Source organism: Pan troglodytes, chromosome X (assembly GCF_028858775.2).
Source record: "Pan troglodytes isolate AG18354 chromosome X, NHGRI_mPanTro3-v2.0_pri, whole genome shotgun sequence".
Taxonomy (NCBI): domain Eukaryota; kingdom Metazoa; phylum Chordata; class Mammalia; order Primates; family Hominidae; genus Pan; species Pan troglodytes.
This window is the reverse complement of record NC_072421.2, coordinates 81,529,874-81,556,999: the sequence shown is the minus strand read 5'-3', so window position 1 is coordinate 81,556,999 and position 27,126 is coordinate 81,529,874. Positions and strand designations below refer to the sequence as shown.

At 33.1% G+C, this 27,126-nt stretch overlaps 1 protein-coding gene across 2 annotated transcripts; it reads right to left on the bottom strand.

Annotated features, from left to right (window-relative positions):
• Positions 1–1,877: 1,877 nt before the first annotated feature.
• On the bottom strand, positions 1,878–27,126 carry CYLC1 (cylicin 1). 2 transcript variants are annotated; one of them, XM_016944335.2, is made up of 5 exons: positions 27,049–27,126; positions 18,318–18,358; positions 16,653–16,771; positions 13,613–15,349; positions 1,878–2,026 (listed from the first exon to the last, which is right to left on the bottom strand). In XM_016944335.2, the coding sequence occupies exons 1-5, from the start codon at positions 27,060–27,062 to the stop codon at positions 1,994–1,996; spliced, it is 1,944 nt and encodes a 647-aa protein (XP_016799824.2). In that variant the 5' UTR covers positions 27,063–27,126; the 3' UTR covers positions 1,878–1,993. The 2 variants fall into 2 exon arrangements, with proteins under 2 accessions (XP_016799824.2, XP_003954076.3); XM_003954027.4 differs by having other exon boundaries at positions 27,046–27,123.

The following is a 27,126-nucleotide window of genomic DNA, read 5'->3' as shown; positions in this document are numbered from 1 at the left end:
CTTGTAATTATGTCTTTGCTTTTGATTCCTGGAGGATCCCTGATGTTCCAAGAGAGAAGACTGAGCAGCATTCAAGGTGTCGAGGGGAAGGGGTGGTGAACAGTGTAGTTGCCATTTACCAAATGATTTAGAAATATTGTAGTATTTTATCAACCATTACGGCTCATTCAATGTGTACTGGCTGAATATTAGTATTAGGTCTAAACTTCATCTGTTTCTCTAACCTGTCATTTCTCCAAATACCACTCCTCTATTATAGGTAACCACTTTTATTATTTTATTTTTTATCCTACCAGAGTCTCTTTATGCAAATATAGGCAAATGCAAATATATGTCAGCTCTTCCCTTCTTTTAAAAACCCTATAAATAACATAGCATATCCTCTCTTTTGCACATTGATTTTTTTCACTTAAATTTATACTGAAGCTCTTTCTAGGTCACTACATAGAGAGCTTTATTATTCTTTTTCACATTCACAAGGCATTACATTGTGTTGAAGAACTGTCATATATTCAGCAAATCATTTATTGAGGGCTAATTGGATTGTTTCTAAACTTTTCTTATAACTTTTTAAAGTATATGTTATATAGACATATGTAAAGTTATTAAATGGCTTAGAAAAATAACACCTCTTTAAGAATTGGATCTGAAATGTTGTCATTTCTGAGAGCAAACTGAAGTGAGATATACCTAATGTAAATGACGAGTTAATGGGTGCAGCACACCAACATGGCACATGTATACATATGTAACAAACCTGCACGTTGTGCACATGTACCCTAGAACTTAAAGTATAATAATAAAAAAAAGATTATAACCAAAAGGTACAAAGCAGACTGGGTGAAGTAAAGGAGGCTGCCATACTTATCTCTGTCTATTTCTGTCTCTCTTTCCTTCCATACCAGTATCCTGTTCTCAGGAAATAATGTGACAAGCATATTCACAGAAATATGTAAAATGATTGAGATATGTGTGTTATTATCTCATGAACATTTGCAGTTTATCAGTAAATAAATAAATAAAATAAGGAGAAAAAGAAATAAAAGTAAATAATTAAGTTTAGAATTCTATATGTGTATGTGTGTAGAGGAGGTAAGGTGTTAAAGAAAAACATATTCACTGACACTCATTGAAGATGGTAAGCAGACTTTCTTCAAAGGGAAGCTATCATTGGATAGGTGTAGGGACCATGGGAATGGGGTATTTCACTGGAGGAGAGAGATTGGGCTCAACTCTGAATATAGAATGAGCAAGTAGGAATTTATAGTCAAAAAGCAGGGTGCTAGTCAGTGGATGGAAAATTACTGAGAGGTAACATCGGGGATAAGGGGGGATTCTGGCTATACTGACTTAACAGGATTCTAGGGTGATGAGAAATCACCTGGAAGATGGTGGATGATGAGAAACCCGATCATATATTGAAGGATCAGTTATTAAGGGTGTAAGACTCTTGATAAACTGATTTAGCAGCTTTTTTGCTAAAACGGATTTTACAAGGGAAATGCCTAGATAGGCCTAGGATATGGTTCAGGAGTATGATGAAAGTTTGGCCAAACAAAAAATTTTTGTCAGGGGTTAATATCTATGTATATTCTCTGTTTCTCTTAAGGGTGTGGAAGATCTGCTTCCTCCCTTTCATTCTCTATTTACTTTTATTTTGAATGCTAAGTAAAAGAGAAATTTAATGAAATATGGTAAGAGTATTGAAGCAGAGTACATTTGAACCCAAACTCAGAAATAGTTTCCAGACTGAAGCTTGAGAACATGGGGTAAAATGCTAAATTATTTTGGTATGAATAATTGAGACATTTGATAAATAATAAAAAACATGTCTATAAATCACTTCTGTAAATTATATGCAAAAAAGCAACTCTTGATACTCATGGAAGACTTGTTTTTATTTCAGTTCCACAGAGGTAGAAATGCTCATTTGAGAGTAGCTGGTGCTTACTGTGGTAAGGCCATTCTGTGAAACCAAGTGCTCAGTTGTTCTTTAAAGCAGCTTATGAATCCACGGTGCTTCAGGCTGAGGAGCAAAGTAGAAAAATGCAAATAAAAAGAAAGGCTTTATTTGTCTATTAATCAAGACAACTATGATGTGTTAAGGATCACACGAAAGCACAGACTGTCATAGTTGAAAGGGAACTTGGATATCATTTTTATTATTTCTTATTAAAAACGCAGATCCCTGGTCTCCACCCCAGACCTACCAAGTCAAAATCTGGGAAGATATAGTCTAGCAGTATGCACATTCAACAAGCTCCCTGAATAATCTTAATGGACACTAAAGAGTGAGAAGTACTGAATGGTAGTCCAATCATCAGTGTTTGTACAGGAGCCAAGGCCCAGCAATGTTACACCATTAGCCTAAACTTTCACAACTACATTAATGGATTAGAACTTTTAAAAATAAAAATATAATGTAAAAAATGAAAATGCATTTAAAATATCTTGTATTCACCCCAAATTCCACCACACTAACACAATTATTTTTGAATTTGCATATTAATGCATACTTTTTATCCACAAACATGAAGATTTCTGTTTAGTTGCCATACCATAGTATTTTTTCTTGCTTATTTCTCTTAGCCTTTTAGTACAAACTTTTCCCTCTAATTTCCTAGGCTCCATCATTATTATTTCAATGAATGCATACTAATCTGTTTCAGATCTTACTAACCCCCCTCTAATTTTATACATTATACAAATATATTATATACATTAATTTATAAGTATACATAGTTTTATATATTATACATTTATACCAAAGTTTTTCTCTTATAGACAGTATTGCAATCATGCTCTTTATGCATAGTTTGTTTTTTCTTCTTATTTTCTTCTGAAAATTTTTTATTATATTTATAGGAGTGGGATTATTGAGTCAAATATTATTTTATCATTTATGACTCTTCCTACATATTCCTATATAGGCCCAGAGGAAAGTTAAGCTGGTTTATATTGGTCCCCTTCTGAAGTCAGCAGTGAATAAATGTACTGCTGTCACTGAAGCTTCAACAGTTGTAAGATATATCTTATATATACAATACATATAAAAATTATATTTTATGTATTGATATAGTTAATATACATAAGATTTATATATATATAATAGTCGCATTACTAGGTGCAAAATGATCTCTTGGGGTTGCTCTGATTACTAATCATCGTCAATATATTTTTATGATTTTGCCTCATATTTATTTCCTCCTGTATAACTTATCTATTTCTATTTCTTGATTTTTTTATTATACAGATCTTGTTTTCATTCTCAGAAATATGTCTTATCATAGCACTCTTGATTCACAGTTCATTGTTTTTTTCTATATCATTATGTATCCCAAATAATTGAAAGAAAATGTTGGCTTGTTTTATCCTTAAATATATGTGGAATAACTTCTACCTGTATATTGTGATTTGGGAGAGGCACTAGAAATGTCACATTCTAGAACATTTCACATTACCCCAAATTCAAACATTTAAAATTCATTCATTTAGATTTTGAGTTTAAGATCTTTAGAGGCCTCGATTAAACCATAGTTATTATGGAAAGAGTAACCAAAATTAAACTTAATACCTCAGTGAGGAATTAGATTCATAGCTCAGAGAATGGTAGTAGCTGGTAGAATTTTTTTCCATATAGGAAAGAGTTTGGGTAATGTCTAGAAAATAAGACATTTTCTAAGAAAGACAGAGTTTGGAATTAGAAATTATTATTGACAGTCAGAGGTCAATGAGAAGACACCAAATCTCACAGCTGGTGATGAAGGAGTCTCTATGCTTGGGCACAGCAAAGTAGCAACACAGTAACACAGTTAAAAAATAGGGAAAAAAATTGTTAGCAAAGTGCATGCAATTTTAAAATGCATAAAAAAGTTATCATATCATAGAACAAACCAGAAATTCCTCCCACCTATTTTATAATTTAGTGTTTGTTTTTTATTTTATTTTTTATTTCCATATGTTATTGGGGAACAGGTGGTGTTTGGTTACATGAGTAAGTTCTTTAGTGGTTATTTGTGAGACTATAAACATTCCAGAAGACAACATTGGAAATACCCTTCTAGACATTGGGCTTAGGCAAGGATTTATGACCAAGATCCCAAAAGCAAATGAAATAAAAACAAAGACAAATAGCTGGGACTTAATTAAACTACAGAGCTTTTGCATGGCAAAAGGAACAGTTAGCAGAGTAAACAAACAACCCACAGAGAGGGAGAGATTCTTCATAATCTATATATCTGACAAAGGAACAATATCTAGAATCTACACCAAATTCAAACAAATCAACAAGGAAAAAACCAAACAATGTCATCAAAAAGTAGGCTAAGAACATGAATAACATTCTTCTAAAAAAAACTTGTTGTGAAGAGGCATCACAATATTCTCTGCTGCTTTTATTTTCCTTAGCCTGTCATCATGCTTATCATGCCACTTGCCAACTCTTTCTCCCACCCTCCACTTTGACTGGCTTCTAGGCTGTAAACTGTTTTCTCCTTCAGTTAGTTTCACCCTTAGACATCATGCTATAATATTGCATCTCATAATATAATTTCACAGCCTGGTTCTGCTTTTAGTTAGTTGGTAATTTTTGAATATAAACTTCTCCATTGTCTCTGTCAAAATCTTGCTTATCTTTTATAACCAAGCTGAAATATTACTTCAGCTTTGTGGTATGAATAAATAATTTATGAACTGAACATACTTAAATTTGATATTACCTAGCTCCAGCTGTGTTTATACAACTGCCAAGAAATTCTTTCATTCATTTTTTGGTAGTCCTCTAACAAATGCCACATTCACTTTTTCAGCAAATATTGAGTGCCCACTTTCTTGGGAATTTCAAATACATTAGTAAACAAATTAAAGAGCTTTGTCATCATGCAGCTTACTTTTTAGCAGAAGATAGATACAATGCACAACCATAATAACAACTGAGTAAATTACATAGATGAGAAAAGAATGTAAAGCTTCTTGGTTTTGTATAATATTTTGAGTGTTCCTATTTTCAGAGAAGGTTATTTTATTTAGAGAGGACAACTAAAACAAAAGCTGCTAGAATTTTTATTCCCTAGGTGAAAACTTTAACTTCCTTGAAAGAAATAGATATGCATTTTATATCTTCATTGATTTGAACAGTGCCTGACACGGAATATTTGCTCAAGGAATATTTATTGATAGATAAAACATAGTAATAAAGATTGATAATTCTCCTAAATATGACAAAATTCCAAATATAAACTTTCAACTTATTACCAAACTTTTAAGTTAATCAGTCAACAAATAGTTGTTAATTATCTTCTACATGCAGAATGATACTCTGAGTGTTACAGTAGTTGGAAAGAATTAGAACACAATATTAATATCAACCCAACAAATAGAGAGCAATATAAGTGTTACAGTGTTTTGAGGGAAAGTCGAGCTTTGAAGAAGACAACTGGAGAAGGAGAAACCAATTGCAAGAAAAAAGAGGAGTAATATAAATGACGGCATAAGGCAGTAATAGTAGTAATAAAGTCTTACATTTGTATAATGATTTGTCATTTATAAAACCCTTTCACATCTTTTTTTTAATATTTGCACCTAAGAACATTTGTTATAATGGGTAGGTTAGGTACTATATTTCTCATTTGCAAATGACTTTACCAGAATAACAGAAAAGGCCCCAATGGTGGATTAAATTTAAGTTAAAAATGAAATTTAAAAATTTCATTTTTTTCTGATCTCTTGGAGCTTAGAAAGTGTTTGAATATAGGAGCTAATAGACAAAATTTAGGATGAGAAAATAGTCTAGGGATATACAGTTTGAAATGTCTACAAAGAAGTGAAAATTTAAGCCATAGTGGTAGACTAATGCTCCCAGAGTATATAGAGAAGAGTTGAGGTCTAATAACTGAGCCATAGAAAACAACTTTGAGTTGGATGTAGGAAGAGGAAGAAGTGTAAGAATTGAAGATACGGAAACAGTAGTAGGAGAGGAAAAAGAAAAGTAGTAGCAAGAAAGAAAACCACAATAGTAGAAACTCAGTGAAGTTAAGGGAAGAGATAGTTTTTATAAAGGCAAGAGATTACAAGTTAATGTAGGTACAGACAAGACCATAATATTCAGTGAAAGGTCATTGCAGGGAACTATTAAAAGAGCACTTTTTAAAAAAGAACTAAAGAAAAGGTACAGAAATGAAGAACAGAAGAGAAAAGTAGGGCAAAAGGGTAGGAAAAAGGTTACAAATATAATATTTAATGTTATAAAGGTAATTGGCAAATATATTAAAAACAAATATAGGACTCAATTAGAGAGGAGAGGATGATGTACACAACCTATATCTTTATCTGTTATGGAAGAAAACCAATGGAAAATGTGTAAAATTGAGAAGTAGTCATATAAATATATTATTCAGAGATATAGAAATAACCAGCAGAGGAAATAAAAACAGAAACATATCAGTAGGCACTTATATCTTTCTGTCTGTCTGGGGCATTCAGTTACACTGGTACTTGACTGTAACTTTATCAAATACAGTGGGATGGCTTCAAATTAAAACAACTCCAGTATTCTTTTCAATAGATAAAATCAGGTGACCAGGCGCGGTGGCTCACTCCTGTAATCCCAGCACTTTGGGAGGCTGAGGTGGGCAGATCACGAAGTCAGGAGATCGAAACCATCCTGGCTAACACGGTGAAATCCCGTCTCTACTAAAAATACAAAAAATTAGCCGGGCGTGGTGGTGAGCACCTATAGTCCCAGCTACACGGGAGGCTGAGGCAGGAGAATCGCTTGAAACTGGGAGGTGGAGGTTGCAGTGAGCCGAGATCGCGCGAGACTCTGTCTCAAAAAAAAAAAAAGAAAAAATCAGGTAATGACAGTTTCAAAAATAAATTACCTCCAGAATCATGATTATATATTGTACAAAGATCTCGAAAATGTTTCAAAAACCTTTAGAAATCAGTGGTACCCAATAATTCATGAATCCTCCTAAGAATAATTTCTTGTGGTAATAATCTCCGTCCAATGTTACCATTATTTTTTTTGTGCTCTAGTGTGTCAGTCACTTCTACTCTCTAGTTAGCCTCATATTCTATCCGTAGTCCATCACTGTTATGGGCAGACATATGACCGATATCTTTCAGGCAGGCACAACTAAGAAATGACATATTCATCCCACTATGCTAGCCATACAATTTGAAATTACAGCTCACCTAGTTCAATTTTTCATTTTAGAGATGAGAAATCAGGCCCAGAATAAGAGAGGGATTTACTTGCTTTATTTTATTATGAAGGAACATGTGTCCCAGAAAAAAATAAAAAGTATAAAGTGAACCAAGTTCGACGGTTCTTATGTGTTTTACTTCAATTTGCGTTTTGACTGATTTCACCTGAAATAAGTACTTCCTTGAAGTGCTTTCCAGTTTAATACAAAACAACAACAACAACAACAACAACAACAACACCCACTTTCCTTGAATAGGAACAGTGAATCAACTTGTAGTCTCCTTAGTTTGGGTTTTCTGATTATTTAGTCTGTCTCCTTTTGACTCCTAATTAACTATAGAAATTGAAAGATAAGCTTTTTAATCAATTGCCCAGTATTGAGCATAATGTCATGTAACCTCTGCATGCTCAGAAAATGATAATTCCTCCTGGAAAATGAAATATGCTATCAATTAATTAATTTTATTGAGGAGAGGGTGGCAGTTAAAAATATTGATTGGTTTGTTGAATTAAACATGTTCTAATACGTTGGTTTCTTTTACATTGTGCTCATATAACCTGGATGAAATTAAAAGCCACATGCATTGTTATTTGAAGGATGTTGATAGGAGTGGTGCTCCCTGAATATGCATAATAAAATAGCAGATAATATACTAAACATCTTACATGTTTCATTTTCCTATAGGGAAGGTCTTATTAATATCCCATTTTATACTTGAGAAAAAATAATATTTCAAGTGATTAAGAAAGAAATCACTTAATATTTTAAGTGATTAAGATACTTTTGGGGAAAAGTATCCTGCTAGTAAGTGATAGAGCAAGGATTTAAATCCAAATTATTTGACTCCAAAGCTGTATGCAGTAGCCACTAGATTATACAACTTGCATGGGACTTCTGATTTTTCAAATAACGTATTTAATTCTTTTGGGAAAGACATTAAGACATCTCCTTTGTTAACTCATTTCAATACAATAAAACCTTGATTGTCACAATGCTCAATTTGGACATCGATGACAGTTTATTATTTACTAAGGACTAGTTTTTGTTTTAGTCCCTGTTAAAAACTACTCTGTGGAGAAGATAATTTTCACGAATACGGACAGCCAAGAAACAACCAAAGAAATTATAGATGTATTTTACTATGTAAAAATTTAGTATTTGTGCACAGCAAAATACACTGCAAAATAATTAATAGACATGAAAGCTAGGGAAAATACAACAAGGAAGACAGATGAAGGAGTAATACCTATAATATGCAAAGATACTTTAATAAATGCAAGAAACATACAAATAACCCATGTGAAAAATGGACAAAGAATACAAAGAAATAATTCTCAAAAGATCAAACGTATGGCATGACAAACATTCAAAAGATATTTAAACAAACTAGCATTTAGGAGAATGCAAATTAAAGTACCAATGAGATATCATTATGCATCCATTAGAATGGCAAAAGTTAGGAGGAGCTGTAACAACTATTGCTGACCAAGATGCAAAGAAGTATGTATTATTTCTTTATCTTAAAATAAAACAATAAGAAAACCTCACTTCCTCCTGCTCCCAGCTGCCATACACTTTCTCTTCTGCTGCCAGATGCTACCACTGTGTGCATGTGTGTGTGTGTATGTGTCTGTGTGTGTTTGAATGTTTGATATGGTAAAGTGAACCTTAGAGAGAAGTATGGAATGAAACATAGTAAGTTGTTGATAAGTGTTACCTAGAAAGGAGAAAAAAAGCGATGGGTGAAAGTGGGAATGAGAAGTAGAGAGATAAGCAAAAATAAAAACTTAAAAGATGGAAGGAAAACAAATCACAATGTATGGTATTGACACAAAATTCTGTGTGTGTTTTCACAAGCAAGTTGGAAATAAGAACAATAACAATAGATGTATGTCTAACGACTTATATGGATGATCATGATATTGTCAAGTGAGAAAATAAGTTGTACTTTACTACATGTGCATGATTGTATTTTGGTCAAAACAAATTATGTAATTCTCTCTCCCTCTCTCTCTCCCTCCTTACATTTGCTTGTACAAGGAAATGGTGTAAGAGAGAAAAATGGACCCCAGGCTGCTAACATTGTTTACCTTTAGAAGATGAGAAAATAGGGGGATTTGGCATCAGAAAGTGGACATGAGGATCTAAATGATTAGCTTTTCTTTACGGATTTTATATTGTTTCTGTTGTTGTATTTGTATTTTTGTTAATAAAGATTATATATACACATACAGAATGGAAAACAAAACACCCTAAACATAACACCCTACTTTTCTACCTTAGCATCTGGAATATAAAGAATTCTTCACTTACGTTTGAGAATATTGCTAAGATTTATAAACATAATATCAAATGTAAATAATCTTAATCCAGGAGTGTAAACAGTGCTGACCCTGAAACACAGCACTGCTTATGTGGTTCTTATGTGCTTATGTGCTACTGTGAGAATCACTAGGACTCCAGTGGAGGAGAAAAGGAGAAAAGCCATCATTCTTCAAGCCCATATTAAAAAAAAAAAAAAAAAGGAAGGAGAAAACTCCATAAGATTCAATAACAAAGTTTGTTCATAAGTTCCCCATACACAATTGAGCAGGATACATAGGTATTCTCTTCCAGACATCCAATTAGAATGTAAAGTGCATTTTTGTGACTACCCTCACTTAAAAAAAATACTTGTTTTAATGACATATCTAGAGGAAAAATGCTTGGAAAAAGGGATATCCGAATGTCTCCTACTGTGATATGTAGCTCTTTAGAGGGACCAAATTCTCAACCAACTAAATATAACATAGGTGCTGTTTTTGAATCTGTGGACATGTATTAAAATATATATTTTCATATATATAGCTGCTGTTTTTGAATCTGTGGACATGTATGAAAATATATATATAAATATATATATTTATATATATAAATATATATATTTATATATATTTATATATATTAATATATATATTTATATATATTTATATATTTATATATATTTTATATATATATTTATATATATTTATATATTTATATATATTTATATATATTTATATATTTATATATATTTATATATTTATATATATTTATATATTTATATATATTTATATATTTATATATATTTATATATATTTATATATATTTATTTATATATATATATATATGAAAAAACAGGCTAGATTCACTGCCTGCATAGAACCTGAATTCTGATGTTGAATATAATTAACAAACAAATGAATAAAATATAATTTTATATAAATATAAATTCAGTGAAGCCAAATAATGTATGATGCAGTGTTCGGAGGGTGACTGCATAGTGGTGGAGGAGAGGATAACATAAAGTAAGGTAGTCAGGGAAGGCTTCTCTAAAGAGAACACTTCAGCTGAAAAACTAAATAATGAAAAGGAATAGACATGCAAAGATCTGTGGGAGGAACATTCCAATCAGAGGAAACAGCACATGAAAAGGCTTTGCAAGAAAACAATCATGGTGTTTATGAGAAACAAAAAGAATGCCAGTTTGGCTAGATGACAAGAGAAAAGAGAAGTACTACATGATTATGGTGAAAAATTGGCAGGGGCTAAAGATTGTAGACACTAGAAGCTAGGGTAAGAAATTTTATTCTGCCAGGCATGGTGGCTTCCACCTACAATCCCAGCACTTTGGGAAGCCAAGGCTGGAAGATTGCTTGAGCCCAGGAGTTCAAGACCAGCCTGGGCAACATAATGAGTTAATGGATAGCTAGATGCTAATGATGGTGATGATTGGAGCAACGAAGGTGGTAGTAATGGAGATAAGGAAAGTGGATTCAGTCAGGACATATTTTGGAGGTAGAGTAAACAAGTCTTGCTGATGGATTACCTGTGTAGGGTGAGAAAAAGAAGTGAGAAGGAGATTATGTCCAGGCTTAAAAAAAATCAACTGGCTGGATGGTGGTGCCATCTGATAAGATGAAGACAGCTAAGGGAGGAATAGAATTTAGTGTGGGGTTAAAAATATTATTTAAACATTTTAAGTATGAGATGCCCAGTAGATACTATAGTGGAGGTTTCAAGTAAGTGGCTGGAGAGATTTTGGAGCTCAATTAGAAGGTCATAACTGGAGATATTAATTTTGGAATCATCAATACATAGATAATATTTAAAGCCATTTAACGCTATAAACTCACAAAGGGAGGACTGTAAATAAAGAGTGTCCAGGACAAAGACAGGATCATTCCAATTTTTAATAATGAGGCAGAGAAGGATACAATAAAGGTGGTTAAAATCTACCAGTATGTAGAAATAAAAACAGGAGAGCACAGTCATAGAAGTGAAGTAATGGAAGTATTTCCAGACAGAGAGGTTAGTTTAAATGCTGTTGAATTATGAAATAAGATGAGGAGGGAGGAAAAGCCTATAGATATGGCCACAAGAAGGTATTTGGTAACCTTTAAAGGAAAAGTTTCAGTGGAGTAGTAGAGACAGAAAAGCCTAACTGAATGGTGGCAAAGCATATGGAAGTTTATTAAAGAGACTTGGCATGAATTGTACAAGCCTAGAACATACCCTGAAAGATATTTTTTTAATTAAAATTAATCCTTGTATTCAATTTTTTTCTTATATTTTATTTACTTTTCCTAAAAACTGCCTGTGGAAAAGAGTCTAGCTATTTGAGAGTCTTTCTTCTTACTTATCTTAAAAATTATTCCCCAGTGTACATTTATTTCTTATAAGTATTGTCACACTAGTGGTTAGCCATCCATTAACTCAATCTGGTGGAGAAAGAAGATATCACCTAGAGCAAGGGGGTCATTAATCAACTTTGAGTCTCAAAGCAGAGTTTTGGGGTCTGCTGGGAGAAAGCTAGACTTGAAACCCAGGCTTTCTGAGAGTGATAAAAGATGTTTTTATCTCCAAAAAATATTAATATATGAGAAGTAAATTGATGTACATATGTAAAGTTTTATCATAAACCAAAGATAGAAAATATTTGGAATATAAGATAAAATAGATCTCTCTGAGCCTAAAAGAGGAAATATAAATTTCTTGAGTTAGAAGAACAAGAAGGTGACAAGGGGGAGAAATGAGGAGAAGAAAGGGAGGAGGAAATTAATAAAAATGAGAAGTTTAGGGTCAAGAACTAGCCGTATCTACAGAAGCCGTGAGTTTAACAGGTCAGAGGGCAGCAGTCCTACCATGCTTAGAATAAACAATGAATACCATGCAAGCATAGGAAACAAAGATTGATGCCCAGAAATCATGTAAATGAGTTACACCCAACCAAAAATCATAGAGACAGAAAGGGAGGAAACATGTAGAATAGGGACTTGATATGGTTTGGCTGTGTCCCCACCCAAATCTCATCTTGAATTGTAACCTCCACAATTCACACATGTTGTGGGAGGAGCCCAGTGGAAAGTGATTGAATTATGGGGGCAGGTCTTTCCTACACTGTTCTTGTGATAGTGAATGAGTCTCAAAATATCTGATGGTTTTAAAAATGGGAGTTTCTCTGCACAAGCTCTCTTTGCCTGCTGCCATCCAAGTAAGATGTGACTTGCTCCTCCTTGCCTTTTGCCATGATTGAGAGACCTCCCCAGAATTGTGGAACTGTGAGTCTAATTAAACCTCTTTCTTTTGTAAATTTCTCAGTTTCAGGTATATCTTTATCAGCAGTGTGAGAACTAATCCAGAACTCCTCTGTCTAATGTAATATGTCTATTTATGCTTTCCCTTACAATCAGACTATTGGGGAAGGGATTGAAGGGAAAGTCTCCTGGATGAGAGAAGTAGTAGCTTTAAGTTGACAGAGTATTTACCTCCAAATAGATAAAGTTAACATGAGGTTTATAAATTAGAGAAGATATAGTTATTTCTGAAAAGTTAACTTTTGTTTCCTGATATCAGTTATAATGAGGGCTCATAAAAAATCCACTTGAGATATGGATTAAATAATTTAATTTTTTTGCACAGTTGAATCTTGGCATGTATTCCACCTGCTATGTATGAATTTTGGTTAATCTAGCTTTTACTGTATTCAGCAACTTCTCAGGAATGTCTTTATATCTCGCTTAAATCTGCCCCTGTAGAAGTTTTAGTCAATTTTCATTTTTGTTCTTTTCCAAGTATAAAACTTAACCACTTTTTTTTTTTTGCAAAATGACCTTCTTTATACATAACTTCACATGTTTTCTTAAATCACAAGTCATTTCTCTCTTCTCTAGTCCAAATAATTTCTATTCTCTTAAATTTATAACTTTTTTGCAGTATTTTGCATCCTTGTGAGGTATTCTTTATTTTTCTTACCTTCGAGTCACAAAGTTGTCAATATTCTAGTAAAAGATAACTATTATTTGGAGAAAACATAAATTCAAACTTTAAAAAGTCTTTCATTTTATATCCATGTCAGCCTAAATATAAAACAGTAGTAAACTTACCAAAGGAGCATATCTTGGTTTTGGAGGTGGAGGAGGCATCTTGCACCAACAAAGACGTCTGACCTTTGGTGATGGTAGAGAAGGCTCACAAGCAGGGAGTGGTGGTTTTTCTCTTGATGGAGGAACTCTACCTGTACTTGCTTTTTCCCCTTTTTCATTGAATGTAGTCTTTTTGGATGACATTCTGAATCCTCTCTTTGTTTCCAGTCCTTCCATCTTTGAATTTGCAGATGTGCCATCTGATTCATCAATTTTCTTCTTAGCCCCAGGTTTATATAGTGACTCTTCAGATTCAGTATCTGAACCTTTGATTTTTGTAGATGTTTTAAAGCCTGTCTTGGAAGATTCATCAAATTCAGCATCAGTAGACTCTGTGTCCTTTCTTGCATCCTTCTTGATATCTTTCTTTGAAACTTTCTTTTCCTTTGAGTGTTTCTTGTCCTTCTTTAACTCCAAATCAGATTCCATTTCAGTAGATTCTGCATTTTTCTTTGCATCCTTCTTTTTGTCATCTTTCTTTGAATCTTTCTTCCCCTTCTTTTCATCCTTTTTACCCTTTTTTGAATCTCCCTTCGGTTCAGAGTCAGCATCAGTAGACTCTTCATCATTCTTGACAGACTTTTTATTATCTGTCTTTGAATCTTTTTTATCCTTTTTTTCATCTTTCTGACTCTCCTTTGACTCCAGTTCAGATTCAGAATCAGTAGAGAATGTAATTTTCTTTGCATCCTTTTTCTTGTCATCATTCTTTGAAGCTTTCTTCAAATTTCTTGAATCATTTCTTGCATCCTTTGCATCTCCTGATTCAGTATCAGTAGACTCTGGGTACTTCTTTGTGTCCTTTTTCTTGTCATCTTTCTTTAATTTTTTCTTATCCTTCTTTGTATCTTTCCTTTCATCCTTTGAGTCTCCAGATTCAGCATCAGTAGACTCTGTGTCCTTCTTTACATCCTTTTTCTTGTCATCTTTCTTGACATTTTTCTTAACTTTCTTTGAATCTTTCTTAGCATCCTTTGAGTCTTCAGATTCAGCATCAGAGCTTTTCTTTGCATTCTTTTTTGTGTCCTTCTTTGTATACTTCAAAGAATAATTCTTTGAATTATTCTGTGAGTAATTCCTTAACCATGCATCAAAATTTATGGATTCATCATCAGACTGTCCCACTAACATGAGGAAATCAACATTTAAACTATTTTCTGAGCAAATCTCTGATATGGGATCATTACTAGTCTTTGACCTCTTCAAATCTTTCTTTGGATTGTTCTTTGTATGTAGGAATTCAGTGTTTGTCTTCTTGGAATTCTTTGAATCTTTCTTATCTTTTTGTGAACAATTTTTTGAGACTGTCTTAGAATTTTGGGATTCTGGATTTGTTTCTGAACTGGATTTTGACTTCTTGGATTGTTCATTTTCATGTGATGATTTTAAGGGAGTTTTATCTGCCTCATTTTGTCTTTTAGTTTTCTCTTCTACTATTTGCTTGGATTCTGGATTTGTTGCATATGAACCTCCTTTTTTCTTGGAATCTTTCTTCAAAGGTGTTCCTCCTTTTTCATCTTTGGACTTTTTATATTCTGCTTTTTTAAGATGGGTTTTGGAAGTATAAAGATGTCTGAATGGAGTCTGTTCCCTGGCAGCTGTGTAAATAGGTGGCCATTGCAAAATTTTTCTTAAAGAATGCCTTATCCATTTATGAGCTGGTTTCTGGCCTTCTTCTAGTTTTCTTTTGTCATGTCTCTGAAAAGATTGGTTAGAGTAATAAGCATTTGTGAATGAGTTTTATCTTTCTATATTGAAACATAAAAAAGTTTATATTTTTATTAACCATCTATTTAAACTTAGTTTTTTTCTCTTTCAAGGTTGTGTGTGTGTGTGTGTGTGTGTGTGTGTAAGAGAGAGACAGAAAGAGACATATAACTCCACTTTGGAAATAAAATGACTTTAGTGGGAATTTTATGATTCCATTAATGATTCATATTGAGATTAGAGCAGGCCCACAGTGACTCATGACATTCCAGGACTTGTCCTCAAATACCAACAGTAGGCTTTTGGGACTTCTAAATGGGGAGAATCTTTTGGAAAATATTGAACACTGTTTATCCCCAAGTTAAATCAGAAATAAACTGATCCACTTGAAATTTGTTATGACAGTTCCTGTAATAGTTGTAAAACCCTAGCCTAATTTCTACTCCTGCTTTTAAAGTGTCTTGTCAAATTGAGAGTCTGTGACCCCAACTGCACTGCACAAAAAAAAGAAACAAAGGCATAAACTGAATGAAATAAACAGATGCTTGATTCACATTAACTTGTGCAGCAGTGGTGTAATTTATTTTCAAATCTCACCCAAATATTTGCCAAATCTTGTAGTCATAAATAACCATAAAGACTGATTTTAAAATTACTTCTTATTTTCCCTCAATTATTCAGTAGAGGTGCCAACAAGCAAATGGTAATATGGAATTAAAAGAAGACCTGAAGAGAAACATGAAAGTTGGATCACTAAAAATGTAATAAATGACCCTTGAATAAATGCATTGACTGTAACTTTGCTCTGGGAGATGCTTTAAAAGTTGTTTGATATCATAATAGTTGACCTATATATGCTTATTTTTCCTTTTGCTAATTGATAGGATAACTCGACTTTAGAGAAACAGTAGAAAACTTGAATCTCTTAATATCAAGTCTCTGAATTTCATATTTTGTAAAATAAGGAGGCCTTGAAACCTCATCAAGATCAGTTTCTGCTCTAATATTTAAATTTTAGCTGCTTTTTGCAGCTGGTAAACATGTCCTGATAGAACTTGCCAGGTGCAGTATTAGGTTCTCCAGCTTGCTTAGATAATGTCTTTGATGTGGATAATTATGTACAAATATGAGCTTAATCTAAAGCAGGTAGGGGCAGCCTGTTGTACAGAGAATTACAAATTTAAAAATATCTTCCAACAGGTAGTAAAATTCAAGTTACATAGGCCTTACTTATATTTATATATGCTTTACCAACTTAGATTTCGTTTTTAAAAATGACTTTTTCTATACTTACAGTAACTGTTATTTGTGATTTCAAAGGTCTTGATTTATCATTTGTACCTCTCTGGAGTGGTTTGGGAAATGTCAAAGCAAAGTGTTTTTGATTCCATGATTTTCTGCTTGATTCACTGACTAAATGAGAAAGGATAATAAACAATTTGGAGTTAATGTCAGATTTTCCACAGACCTGAAATATTCTTGAGTAAGAAACATATTATTTAAATTAAACTAAGTTATACATTAAAATATAGATTTGTTCCTCAGAGTTCCTAGTTTATTTGCATAGCAATCAGAGAAAATAAAAACCATTTTTCTTATTTATCATTGAATTTTATTTAAAATGAAATTTGTAATTTTATTTTCTACATTAAACTAATTTTCACAGATACTTAAATCATGCTGGTAAAATTATATAATCAGACAGTAGGAATAGAAAATAGAGATTTACTGTTTCCTTGAAAATATCTACATCATCTCGTCTATCCTGTTTTTTTTTTCTTTATGTCACTTTAGTTAGATTGCAGACAATATAACTTCTGCTATAGTCTTCATAATAACTAGCATGGTGTTGACAACAGTCAGTAAACGTCTTGATTGATTACATCTGAGTGTTTCTTTTATCACCTCTCTGACCTCAGTGGCATCCCGAACCACAGGAATTAGGGCCCTAGGTGGAAATACTGCATTCCATTTTGGGGATTCTATTTAAAGAAGGCCATATACGTACTTGAGGACAAGAATAGGGTGATCAGGAAGATCAAACTATCTGAAAACTATGTCAAAAGTGGAACTGGTAACGAACTCAACATAGCTCTCTTGGAGATGAAGAGACTAACCAGAGATACGGTTACTATATTTAGATTTTTAAAGAGCTGCTACATTGGCGAAAAGTAGTCATAGTAATAACAGCATAGCTGCAACCATTAACACTTATGTAGTGTTTACTATGTGCCAGACTGTGTTCTAAGCATTTTAGTAAACTTGTTTAATCTTTACAACAATGCTTTGAATTAGATAATATAATTGTCTCCATTTTACAGATATGGAAAAATAAAGCACAGACAGAGGGAGAGGTTAAATTAATTGCTAGCTTATTAATTATTTATTAATTAAAGCTAGTAAGTAGCAGAGTTGATTTGAACACAGGTACTTTGGCCCCAGAGCCCATGCTCTTAATCACATTGTTATAGGCTTCTTTTATATGTATCCTGAGGGGTGGGCTAGAACCAATGGGTAATATTTATAGCAGTGCAGGCAGACTTCAGCTCAGTATATTAACGTAAACGTTCCTAAAGTTGCAGCTGTTTAACAAATGGGCTGTTCATTAACTGTTTTCATCTCTCTGACTATATTTGCCTTCTTTACTGTAATTATGAATTCTAAACACAAGGGAATCTTATACAAGTAAAATTGGTTTGTATTATGAAGGAGAACAAACTGAATAAATCTTTCTTCAAAACCAGTGAGTGCAAATCTACATCAAGGCCAGAGATATACACACACATACACACCTACCAACATACACATATAAATATCATGCATACATGCTTTTATAAAATGTTTATAAAAATTCATAGCAGTTTCTGCTTTATCACATTTAATGGAATATACTAGTCATTAGTTCCTAAAATTGTTTTCCAATCTAAGAAATATTAAACTTCATTAACTAAATTCTTACTTGGAATGGAATTATCATATGTTCTGATGTTTACTTCTAGCCTATTAAAAGAAGAAAATGCTTTAATTAAGTTTGTATTATGGGCAATAAATAAAAATAACTATTTTTTTAAGTAATCTATCCTTTATTTCTAAAAAAACAAAGCCCAATGCTATGTTTAATCAGTGATTTGGAACTGTCTTATTGTCACTCATTATTATAACAAATTCTTCAATTGCAACACTTCAAAAAATTTTATTCATTCTCTTATCTCCATTTTTAAAGAATGTCTACCTTTAATTCGTATTAATCTCCCTATTATAAACCAATTGTGGTACATATCCACTATGGAGTACTATGCAGCCATAAAAATGAATGAGATCATGTCCTTTGCAGGGCTATGGATGGAGTTGGAAGCTATTATCCTCAGCATACTAGAGCAGGAACAGAAAACCAAACACCACCATGATCTTACTTATGAATGGGAGCTGAATGATGAGAACACATGGACACATAGAATGGAACAACACACATTGGGGTCTATCAGAGGGTGGAGGGTGGGAGGAAGGAGAGGATCATAAAAAATAACTAATGGGTACCAGGCTTAATACCTGAGTGATTAAATAATCTGTACAGTGAACCCCCATGACACAAGTTTACCTATATACCAAATGTGCACATGTACTCCTGAGCTTTAAAATTTAACAAAAAGATAAACTATAATTACCTTTCTATATACCAGTGAAAAAACATTTAGAAAATATTTTAATAATACCATTTATGAAATCAAATAAAAAATAGCAAATACCCAGAAATAAATATAAAAATATATATGTATAATAGCTTTATACTGAACAGTAGAAACTGTTAAGATAAAATTTAAAAAAAAACACAAATAGAAATATATACCATGTTAGAGTGTGAAAGGCTCAGTAATACAAAATGTAGCAATTATTTTCAAATTCAAGTATTAATTCAATGCAATCCCAATAATTTTTAAATGTTTTTGTGATTACTGTCTGGTGATTCTAGCTTTTATATGTAAATAAAGGATTCAAGAATATACAAGACAATTTGGAAGTAAAATAACTTGAAAGATATATAATGCCACATATTAATATACCAAGTTATTTTAAAGTGACAGTAATTAAGATAATGGAATATAGATACAAAGAAACATAACTAATGATGTGGAATAGAAAGCAAAATAAGAGACCTATATAGATAAAGTCACACAAATTATACCAAAGTTTTCATGCACTGGGGAAACATGGTGTTTTCAATAAATGATTTTAATCAATTAAGTATCTACAAGGGGAAAAGTGTGATTCTTGACCACCATTTCACAATAAGTACCAGAATCAGTCTCAGACAGACTGAAGACCTAAAGCTGAACTGTAAAATAATAAAACTTCTAGGAGGTAACAGAGGAGAATATCTTAATGATAGTAGAGTAGACACATATTTATTAAACTGGGCATAAAATCTATAACCATAATGAAGTATAGTGATATATTGAGCTCCCGTTATCTAGTTATTACAAACTGTACCAGTTTTTCCTCCTCTAATAATGGAAATAGAAAATAAATAACTAAATAGAAGAAAATACACATTTCTTTGAACATCATGACAAAGATTCTTTAGAGAAATAGCATGGTTATGACAACAATATGAATAATAGGTAATATTTTCATTGTGCTTTTATAGTGTTTCAGTGTTCATAATAAACTTCCAAATTTGCAATTTTTTAATATAGTTGAATAATTATATTTGCTTGATTTGATCTGGAGTGAAATCCTGCTCTTAAAATATTTTATTCCTTTTCAGTTTATGCACTCTCTACTTCAAATCTACTATTTATAAACATAACTTTCTTCTTGTCCTATTGTTTTTGCACCATTTATGTTTAATTCATCATTTTTCTTTAAACTTTATTTCCTGATAATCAAATGAATTTAATCCTTAAACTTAGACAAGAAATTATGCTGTAGTTTTCTCTAAATTTTTCATTCAACAATTAAACATTAAGTATTATTGAAGGCTGAATAATAAAAAATATCCGTATTTTAATTTCTAGGACCTTTGCATGTTATCTTATATGACAAAAGGGACTTTGCATAAGTGGTTCAGTTGAGAATCTTGATACCGGAAGGTTATTCTGGATTGTTCAATAGGGCACAAAATGTAATCACCAAAATTATTACAAGAGGAAGGAAAGAGGGTCAGAGGAGGAGAAGGCAAAGTGATTATGAAAGCAGAGACTGGAGTGGTGCACTCTGAAGGAGGAAGAATGGGGGCTAGTCAAAACTTATGAGCAGCCACTGGAAGCTAAAAATGGCAAAGAAATAGATTTTCCCCTCAGAGTTTAGAAGAAATCAGCCTTGCTAACACCTTGATTTTAGCCCAGTGAAATAGATTTTAGATTTTTGACATCCAGAACTGTAAAACTATGTTGTTTAGGCTACTATGTTGTTTAGGCTACTATGTTTGTGACAATTTTCCACAACAACAATAGAAAATTAATACAAATGTTGGTACCAGGAGTGGTTGTTGCTGTAACATATATTTAAAGATGTAGAAGTGGTTTTGGAACTGGGCATTGGGAAGAGGTTAAAATAATTTTGAGGAGTGTGATAGAAAAAGCCTTGATTGCCTTGAATAAAACTGCTAGAAAATATGGTTGTTGAAGACTTTGTTGGTCAGAACTCAGAGAAAGTGAGGAACATTGTAGAAGAAAGCCTAAATCATCTTTGAGAATACGTAAATCATCATAAAAAGACTTGATGAAATATGGATTTTAAAGATGTTGCTGGTAAGAATTCAGGAGGTAGTGAAAAACATGTTATTGAAGACTGGGTGAAAGATAATTCCAGCTGTATAGTGGCAGAAACAGCTGAACTATGTTCTACAGTTATGTGAAGAACATAACTTGAGTAATGAACTTGGATATTCAGTTGAGGAGATTTTCAAGGAAAGCATTGAATGTATAATGCAGTTTCTTCTTGCTCCCTATAGTAAAATAAGAAGGAAAATAAATATAATTAAGGAAATAATTGCTATGCAAACAATCACCAGGACTTAATTATTTAGGAAATTCTCACTTTATGCAGATTTTAAAAGATGATAAATTAAGGTTCACTGTCAGGGAAGTGTTCTCCAGAGAGAATGCTGAGTGGGGCTGGACAATATTTTGCTAGTGTTGGAAGATAAAGCATGTGACTTATGGATCTGATCAACCATCTCAGCAAAAGCCAGGAATATAGACTAAATATATAAAATATTTTCTGTATAAACATCTGTGGAGGAACCTTTTTTTTAATGGCTGGAATCCTCATAATATACACAAGAGAAGCATGAGTTTCTGAGAATGTTATACAAGCAGAAACACTGAGAGTTTGGGATGCAAATGGACAGAGAGAGGAAGGATGAAAGAATTAAACGGACAAATCTATACAGGCAGGAATCAGGCTGGCAGAGTGACTCAGTTGCAAACATGTGCTATACTTTAAGAAAAATGATGGCTAACTCTGAGGATAGAGCTGAAAGCCCAGGGGTGGAGCCATGGGCCAAGGTAGTGGAATCTCAAGCCGCAGTAGATTATTCACAGACATTGATATCTAACAGAGTTTACTCAGTTTGACTTAGAAATTGTTTGAGGCCAATGATTCCATTTTTCTTTTATTTTCCCATTTTATGGAGTTAAAATGTCTATGATTGTTATTCTATCCATGTTCAATCATTGTATTTTTGGAGCAGAAAATGTGTTTTTTAATTTTACAGTTCTACAGATATAGGGTAATTTCACCCCAGGATGGAACACATACAGAATCTCACTATACCTGATTTAGATGATTTACACTATAGCAACTGGGACTTTAGAGCTGATGATATTTGGATATGATGTTGGACTTGAGTTAATACCGAAATGAGGTGATAGTTTTGTAGATGTTAGTTTAGTTTTGAGTGACTGTATTTGCATGTGGGATAGACATGAATATTTAGGGTTCAAGACAGACTGTGGTAGGCTGAATAATATACCCTAAAGATACAATTTTCTAATCCCTGGAAGTTTTTAATCTTACCGTACATGGCAAACGACAATTTGCAGGTGCGATTAAAATCTTAGATTATCCAGGTGGGTCCTAAGTGTTATGACAATTGTGCATATAAGAAATAGGTAAAAGAAGATTTGATTACAGAAGAAATGCAATATGACAACATTGCAGAGATTAGAATGATGCAGTCAAAAACCAAGACATGCTAGCAGCCACAAGAAGCTAAAAAAGGCAAGGAATACAATAGCTTCTGATGCCTTCAGAAAGAATCAGCCCTTCCAATAACTTGATTTTAGCTCTGAATGACTCATTTTGTACTTATGTCTTCCAGAAAAGTAAGAGATTAAATTTCCATCATTTGAATCCACAAAGTATATGGTAATTTGTTACAGAGGCAATATGAAACTAATCAAGGTAACATGCACAGAGGTTTTTGCAATAATCTAAATAAGAGATCAAAATGGTTTAGAGTTGGTGGCAGAACTGATGTTGAGGCTAAATTCTAGATATATTTTAAAGGTAAGCCCTATAGGATTTGGTGATGTACTGGATGTTCACTGCTAGAGAAAGAGGGCAATCGAGGATGATGCCAAAGCTATGTTGGTGCGTGTGTGTGTGTGTGTGTATGCATGTTAATGTTTGCTTAAACAACTGAGTGAATAGTAGTGCCAATTTCTGAGATGCAGAATACTTATGGATGAGCAGGTTTAGAAGGGGTATAAAACAAGAATTTTGTTTTGCACATATTAAGTTTGAGATATTTATTACACATCAAAGTGGAATTGTCAATAAATTAGTTGTACATATAAATCTGAAAATTAGAGGTGTGGTCTGGAACAGAGATATAAATTTAGAATTCATCAGCATTTAGATGGCATATAAAATCATTGGACTGGATGATATTGTATACTAAATGTGTGCAGATAAGAAAAAAAGAGGTCCAAGATCTAAGTTTTTGGGCTATTCAACATTTAAAGATTGAAGAGGTAAAGAGAAACCAGCAACAGAAGCTGAGAAGGAATAGATAATATGATAGAAGGAAAACCAAGAAAGCAGAGTGACATGATAACCAAGAGAAGAATATTTCATGAAGGGGCTCAGTTGTATCAAGTGCTGCTAGTGGAATTGTAAATGTGAAAGCCATTCCATGGAATGGTAAGGACAAAAATCTGAAATAAGTTTGGGAGAGAAAAGAAACTAGTAATAGTGATTATCTCCAGTAATGGGTCTGGGAATCTAGTATAGGAGAATGAATTTTGCCAACTCTCCTTTTGTTCTTTTTGAATTATCCACCATATATATGCATTCAATTTTTCAATTAAAATCTAGTTTAAAAAGAGATTGTTAATTGGAGAAAAGGAAGTAGAGATAATATGAATAATTATTTTGGGAAGTTTTTCTATATAAAGGTGACAGAAAATGGGGTGGGAGCTGGAAGAGGCTGTGAAGGAAAAGGGATTTTTTAAGTGGAAAAGGGATTTTTAAGTGGTAGGAGTTACTACTTTTTTTGAACACTGATGGGACAAAATCTACAAAGAGTTAAGAAAAAATGATGATATGGAAGAATATGAGTTAACAAAAAAGCTATATGCATAAATAGTGAACAAAATCCAATCCTGTGTTATGAGTCGAATTATGTCCACCAAATTTATATTTAAGTTCTAACATCTGGTACTTGTGAATATTACTTTATTTGGAATTGGATCTTTGCAGATGTAATCAAATAAAGATGAGATCATACTGAATTAAGTTGTGCCCTAATCTAAGTGACTAGTGTTCTTATAAGAAAAGGAAATCTTTTTCTTATAAGAACAAAGGGAGAAACAGACATAGACAAAACGTGGATGCCATGTGATGATGAAGGCAGATATTGGTGTAATGCATCTACAAGCCACACAATACCAGGAACAGTCAGACTAGGAGAGAGAGGCACGGAACAGAGTCTCCCTTAGAACCTCTGGAGTAAACCAATCCTGCTGACACCTTGATTTTGGACTCGTAGTCTCCAGAATTGTGAGACAATATATGATGGTTTTAGCCAATCAGTTTCTGGTAGTTTCTTACAGTAGCCTTAGGAAACTAGCATGCCCAGTTAGAGGAGTTAAATGCAGCAAGAAGAAAGCATCTGCTCTAACAGGACTGAAGGTGTGGTGTTGGGGTAAAGATGAATGCAGACTACTATATTTTCTGGTGGAGAAATGTAATTGCCAGGTAGCATTAATGGCCCACTTGAAGTTTGTCATTTTATATTTAAATTGAAGATAATTATTATGGTTACACATTTTTTTTCTCATGCTCATTTATCTTGCAAAGGTGTGTGGCATGATTAGAGGTTTAAATTTATTAAAAATTAAGTGTTTTTTTCAGCAAAGATGTCAAAAAAGAGAGTGGGATAAAGGGAACTGAGGATGTATGCAAGGAAATATTTGTGCTAATTCACCATGAGCCTGTAAAAATCTAAGATAGGTAAGGATTTATGGTGGGCAACAGAAGAAAAGCCACAGAAAGGTCATTAGCAAGGAACAGGGAAAAGGTAGTAGAATCAATGATCAGTCTTAGAGGTAGAATTGTTGGAATGGGGTTATTAGAGGTACCTGACGTATCAGTTGGAGAGTGAAATGTTTGAATTTGAGATTTTGGAGGGATATGTGCAGTAGTAAACCACTAAAGTAGGATGTAAGACAAAATAACTGGAGAAGACAAAGTCAAATAATTAAAATGTTAGATATGAGATTGATCACCTAATAGTAAAATTACTAGGAATTAAGACAAAGGTACTTTTGGAGAAAGTGATAGCCAGAAGGAAAATCATCACAAAATGAAGTAGAGTACTAGGAGTCAGGTGATGAATACAAGGAAAGGTCACAGGTGATATAAGTTGATGACATGAGATTCAAAGTTGGCTATTTTTGGAAGTAAGAAAGGAGAATGACCTGGAAATAGCATTGAGGAATAAAGCAGACTTTATTGCATTTTTGGGTTCAGTGGTAGGAGAGGATGTAGGAAGGAAAACATCACCCCCTCTTGAAGGCTGCAGGAAAAGCAATGAATTTGAGAGAGTTGGGTTTCAGATACAGCAAGAGGACAGAGTTATCATTCAGATTGGAGTCAGAGGAGGACATAGAGGGTGTTGCTGATGACAGTGAGTTTCAAAGAGATAATGCCTAATGGTGACATAAACCTAAGGTCTTTGTGATCTAAGAGGGAAGATCAGATGTAGACAGAATCAAATTAGAAATGTCTTTGTAAAAGCGCTAGTGATTTGAGACGCTCACTTTGGGGAGCTCAATTTTAATTTCTAGATCAAATCACTCTTTTTCTTTTCTTTTCTTTTCTTTTTTTTTTGAGACGGAGTCTCGCTCTGTCGCCCAGGCTGGAGTGCAGTGGCGCGATCTCTGCTCACTGCAAGCTCCGCCCCCCAGGTTCATGCCATTCTCCTGCCTCAGCCTCCCGAGTAGCTGGGACTACAGGCGCCTGCCTCCACGCCCGGCTGATTTTTTTTTTTTTTTTTTTTTTTTTGTATTTTTAGTAGAGACGGGGGTTTCACCGTGTTCGCCAGGATGGTCTCGATCTCCTGACTTCGTGATCCACCCGCCTCGGCCTCCCAAAGTGCTGGGATTACAGGCATGAGCCACAGTGCCCGGCCCACTCTTTTTCTTTCTTTCAAACTTATTGAATTTTCATTTTCTAAAAGTAATACACACTAATAGAAAAAAATATGGACATTACAGACATGTATCATTTAAAGAGGGAAAATGTCTGCAATTCCTTTCTAGGGAATAATTCTCCAAAATTTGAATTTCTGAGTGAAATATTTTCTAAATTTTCTTTTTATTTCGAATTTGTGCACTTTTTAAAGTTTACTGGCAATTAAGACTTTTTCCTATAAATTGCCTGGTCATATACCCATATTTTTATTCCACATTAATTGAATTTTTTTCATAGACTTTACAAGTGTTTTTTATTAGGTTGTACCATGAGAAATTTCCATTTTTGTAGGTCAAAATAGTTTAATATAAGCAATCTCATATAGTTCAATTTAATATATATGGGATATTATCTGGTAGGTGTAAGTTAGCATGGCTTACATTATCTTAATTTTTAAACTACTTTCAGAAATATTCTTTAAGAGGAAATTGACTTTTAAAATAAAAAACAACACTACAGCAACTAAAGACTTCAGAAAACTGTTTAATTCCATATGAATAATACTTTATCTTCTACTTAATGAAGTCTTTAAAAAATAAACTTACTGCACTTTCTTGGACATAATAATGTATTTATCAGAAAAATAGAACGGTCTAATTTTGCCTACACATACAATTAAGTTTACCAAACTAGCATACAAAGTCTTACTACATTGTATCCTGCTTTACATTTTAAAGTGCTTTCACATAAGTTTATTCTTTCCATGATTCCTAAAACAAGATGTAGTTATAAGAAACTGAGACTCAGAGAGATCACAGTCAAGATTCGCAGGTATTTTGTAAACAAGACTGCACTAGTGAAATTTCAAAGCAAAACATCTAAGATATTATTGAAAATTTCATATCTCTGTTTAAAATACAAATTCTAATTTATAAATAAAACGACTATGAAAGAAACATTCTTTACAGCTAAACATATACATTTGTAACTAAATTGAGCATATTGGCTATTTAAAATACTAAAAAAATATTAAAAAGAGGACTTACAACCTTGGAAGAGACATTTCCCCTGCCTGTATGTTGCCTGGACTTGAGCATAGTAAGTTGAAACTGGTAATGTTGAGTGAT

What these genes read in the sequence shown, in the direction of transcription:
- CYLC1 (XM_003954027.4), bottom strand. An exon ending in ATATGATAATTCCATTCCAA is followed by an intron (nt 16,772 to 18,317) that starts GTAAGAATTTAG and finishes TTTCTCATTTAG; the next exon opens with TCAGTGAATCAAGCAGAAAA. An exon ending in AATCACAAATAACAGTTACT is followed by an intron (nt 15,350 to 16,652) that starts GTAAGTATAGAA and finishes CAATCTTTTCAG; the next exon opens with AGACATGACAAAAGAAAACT.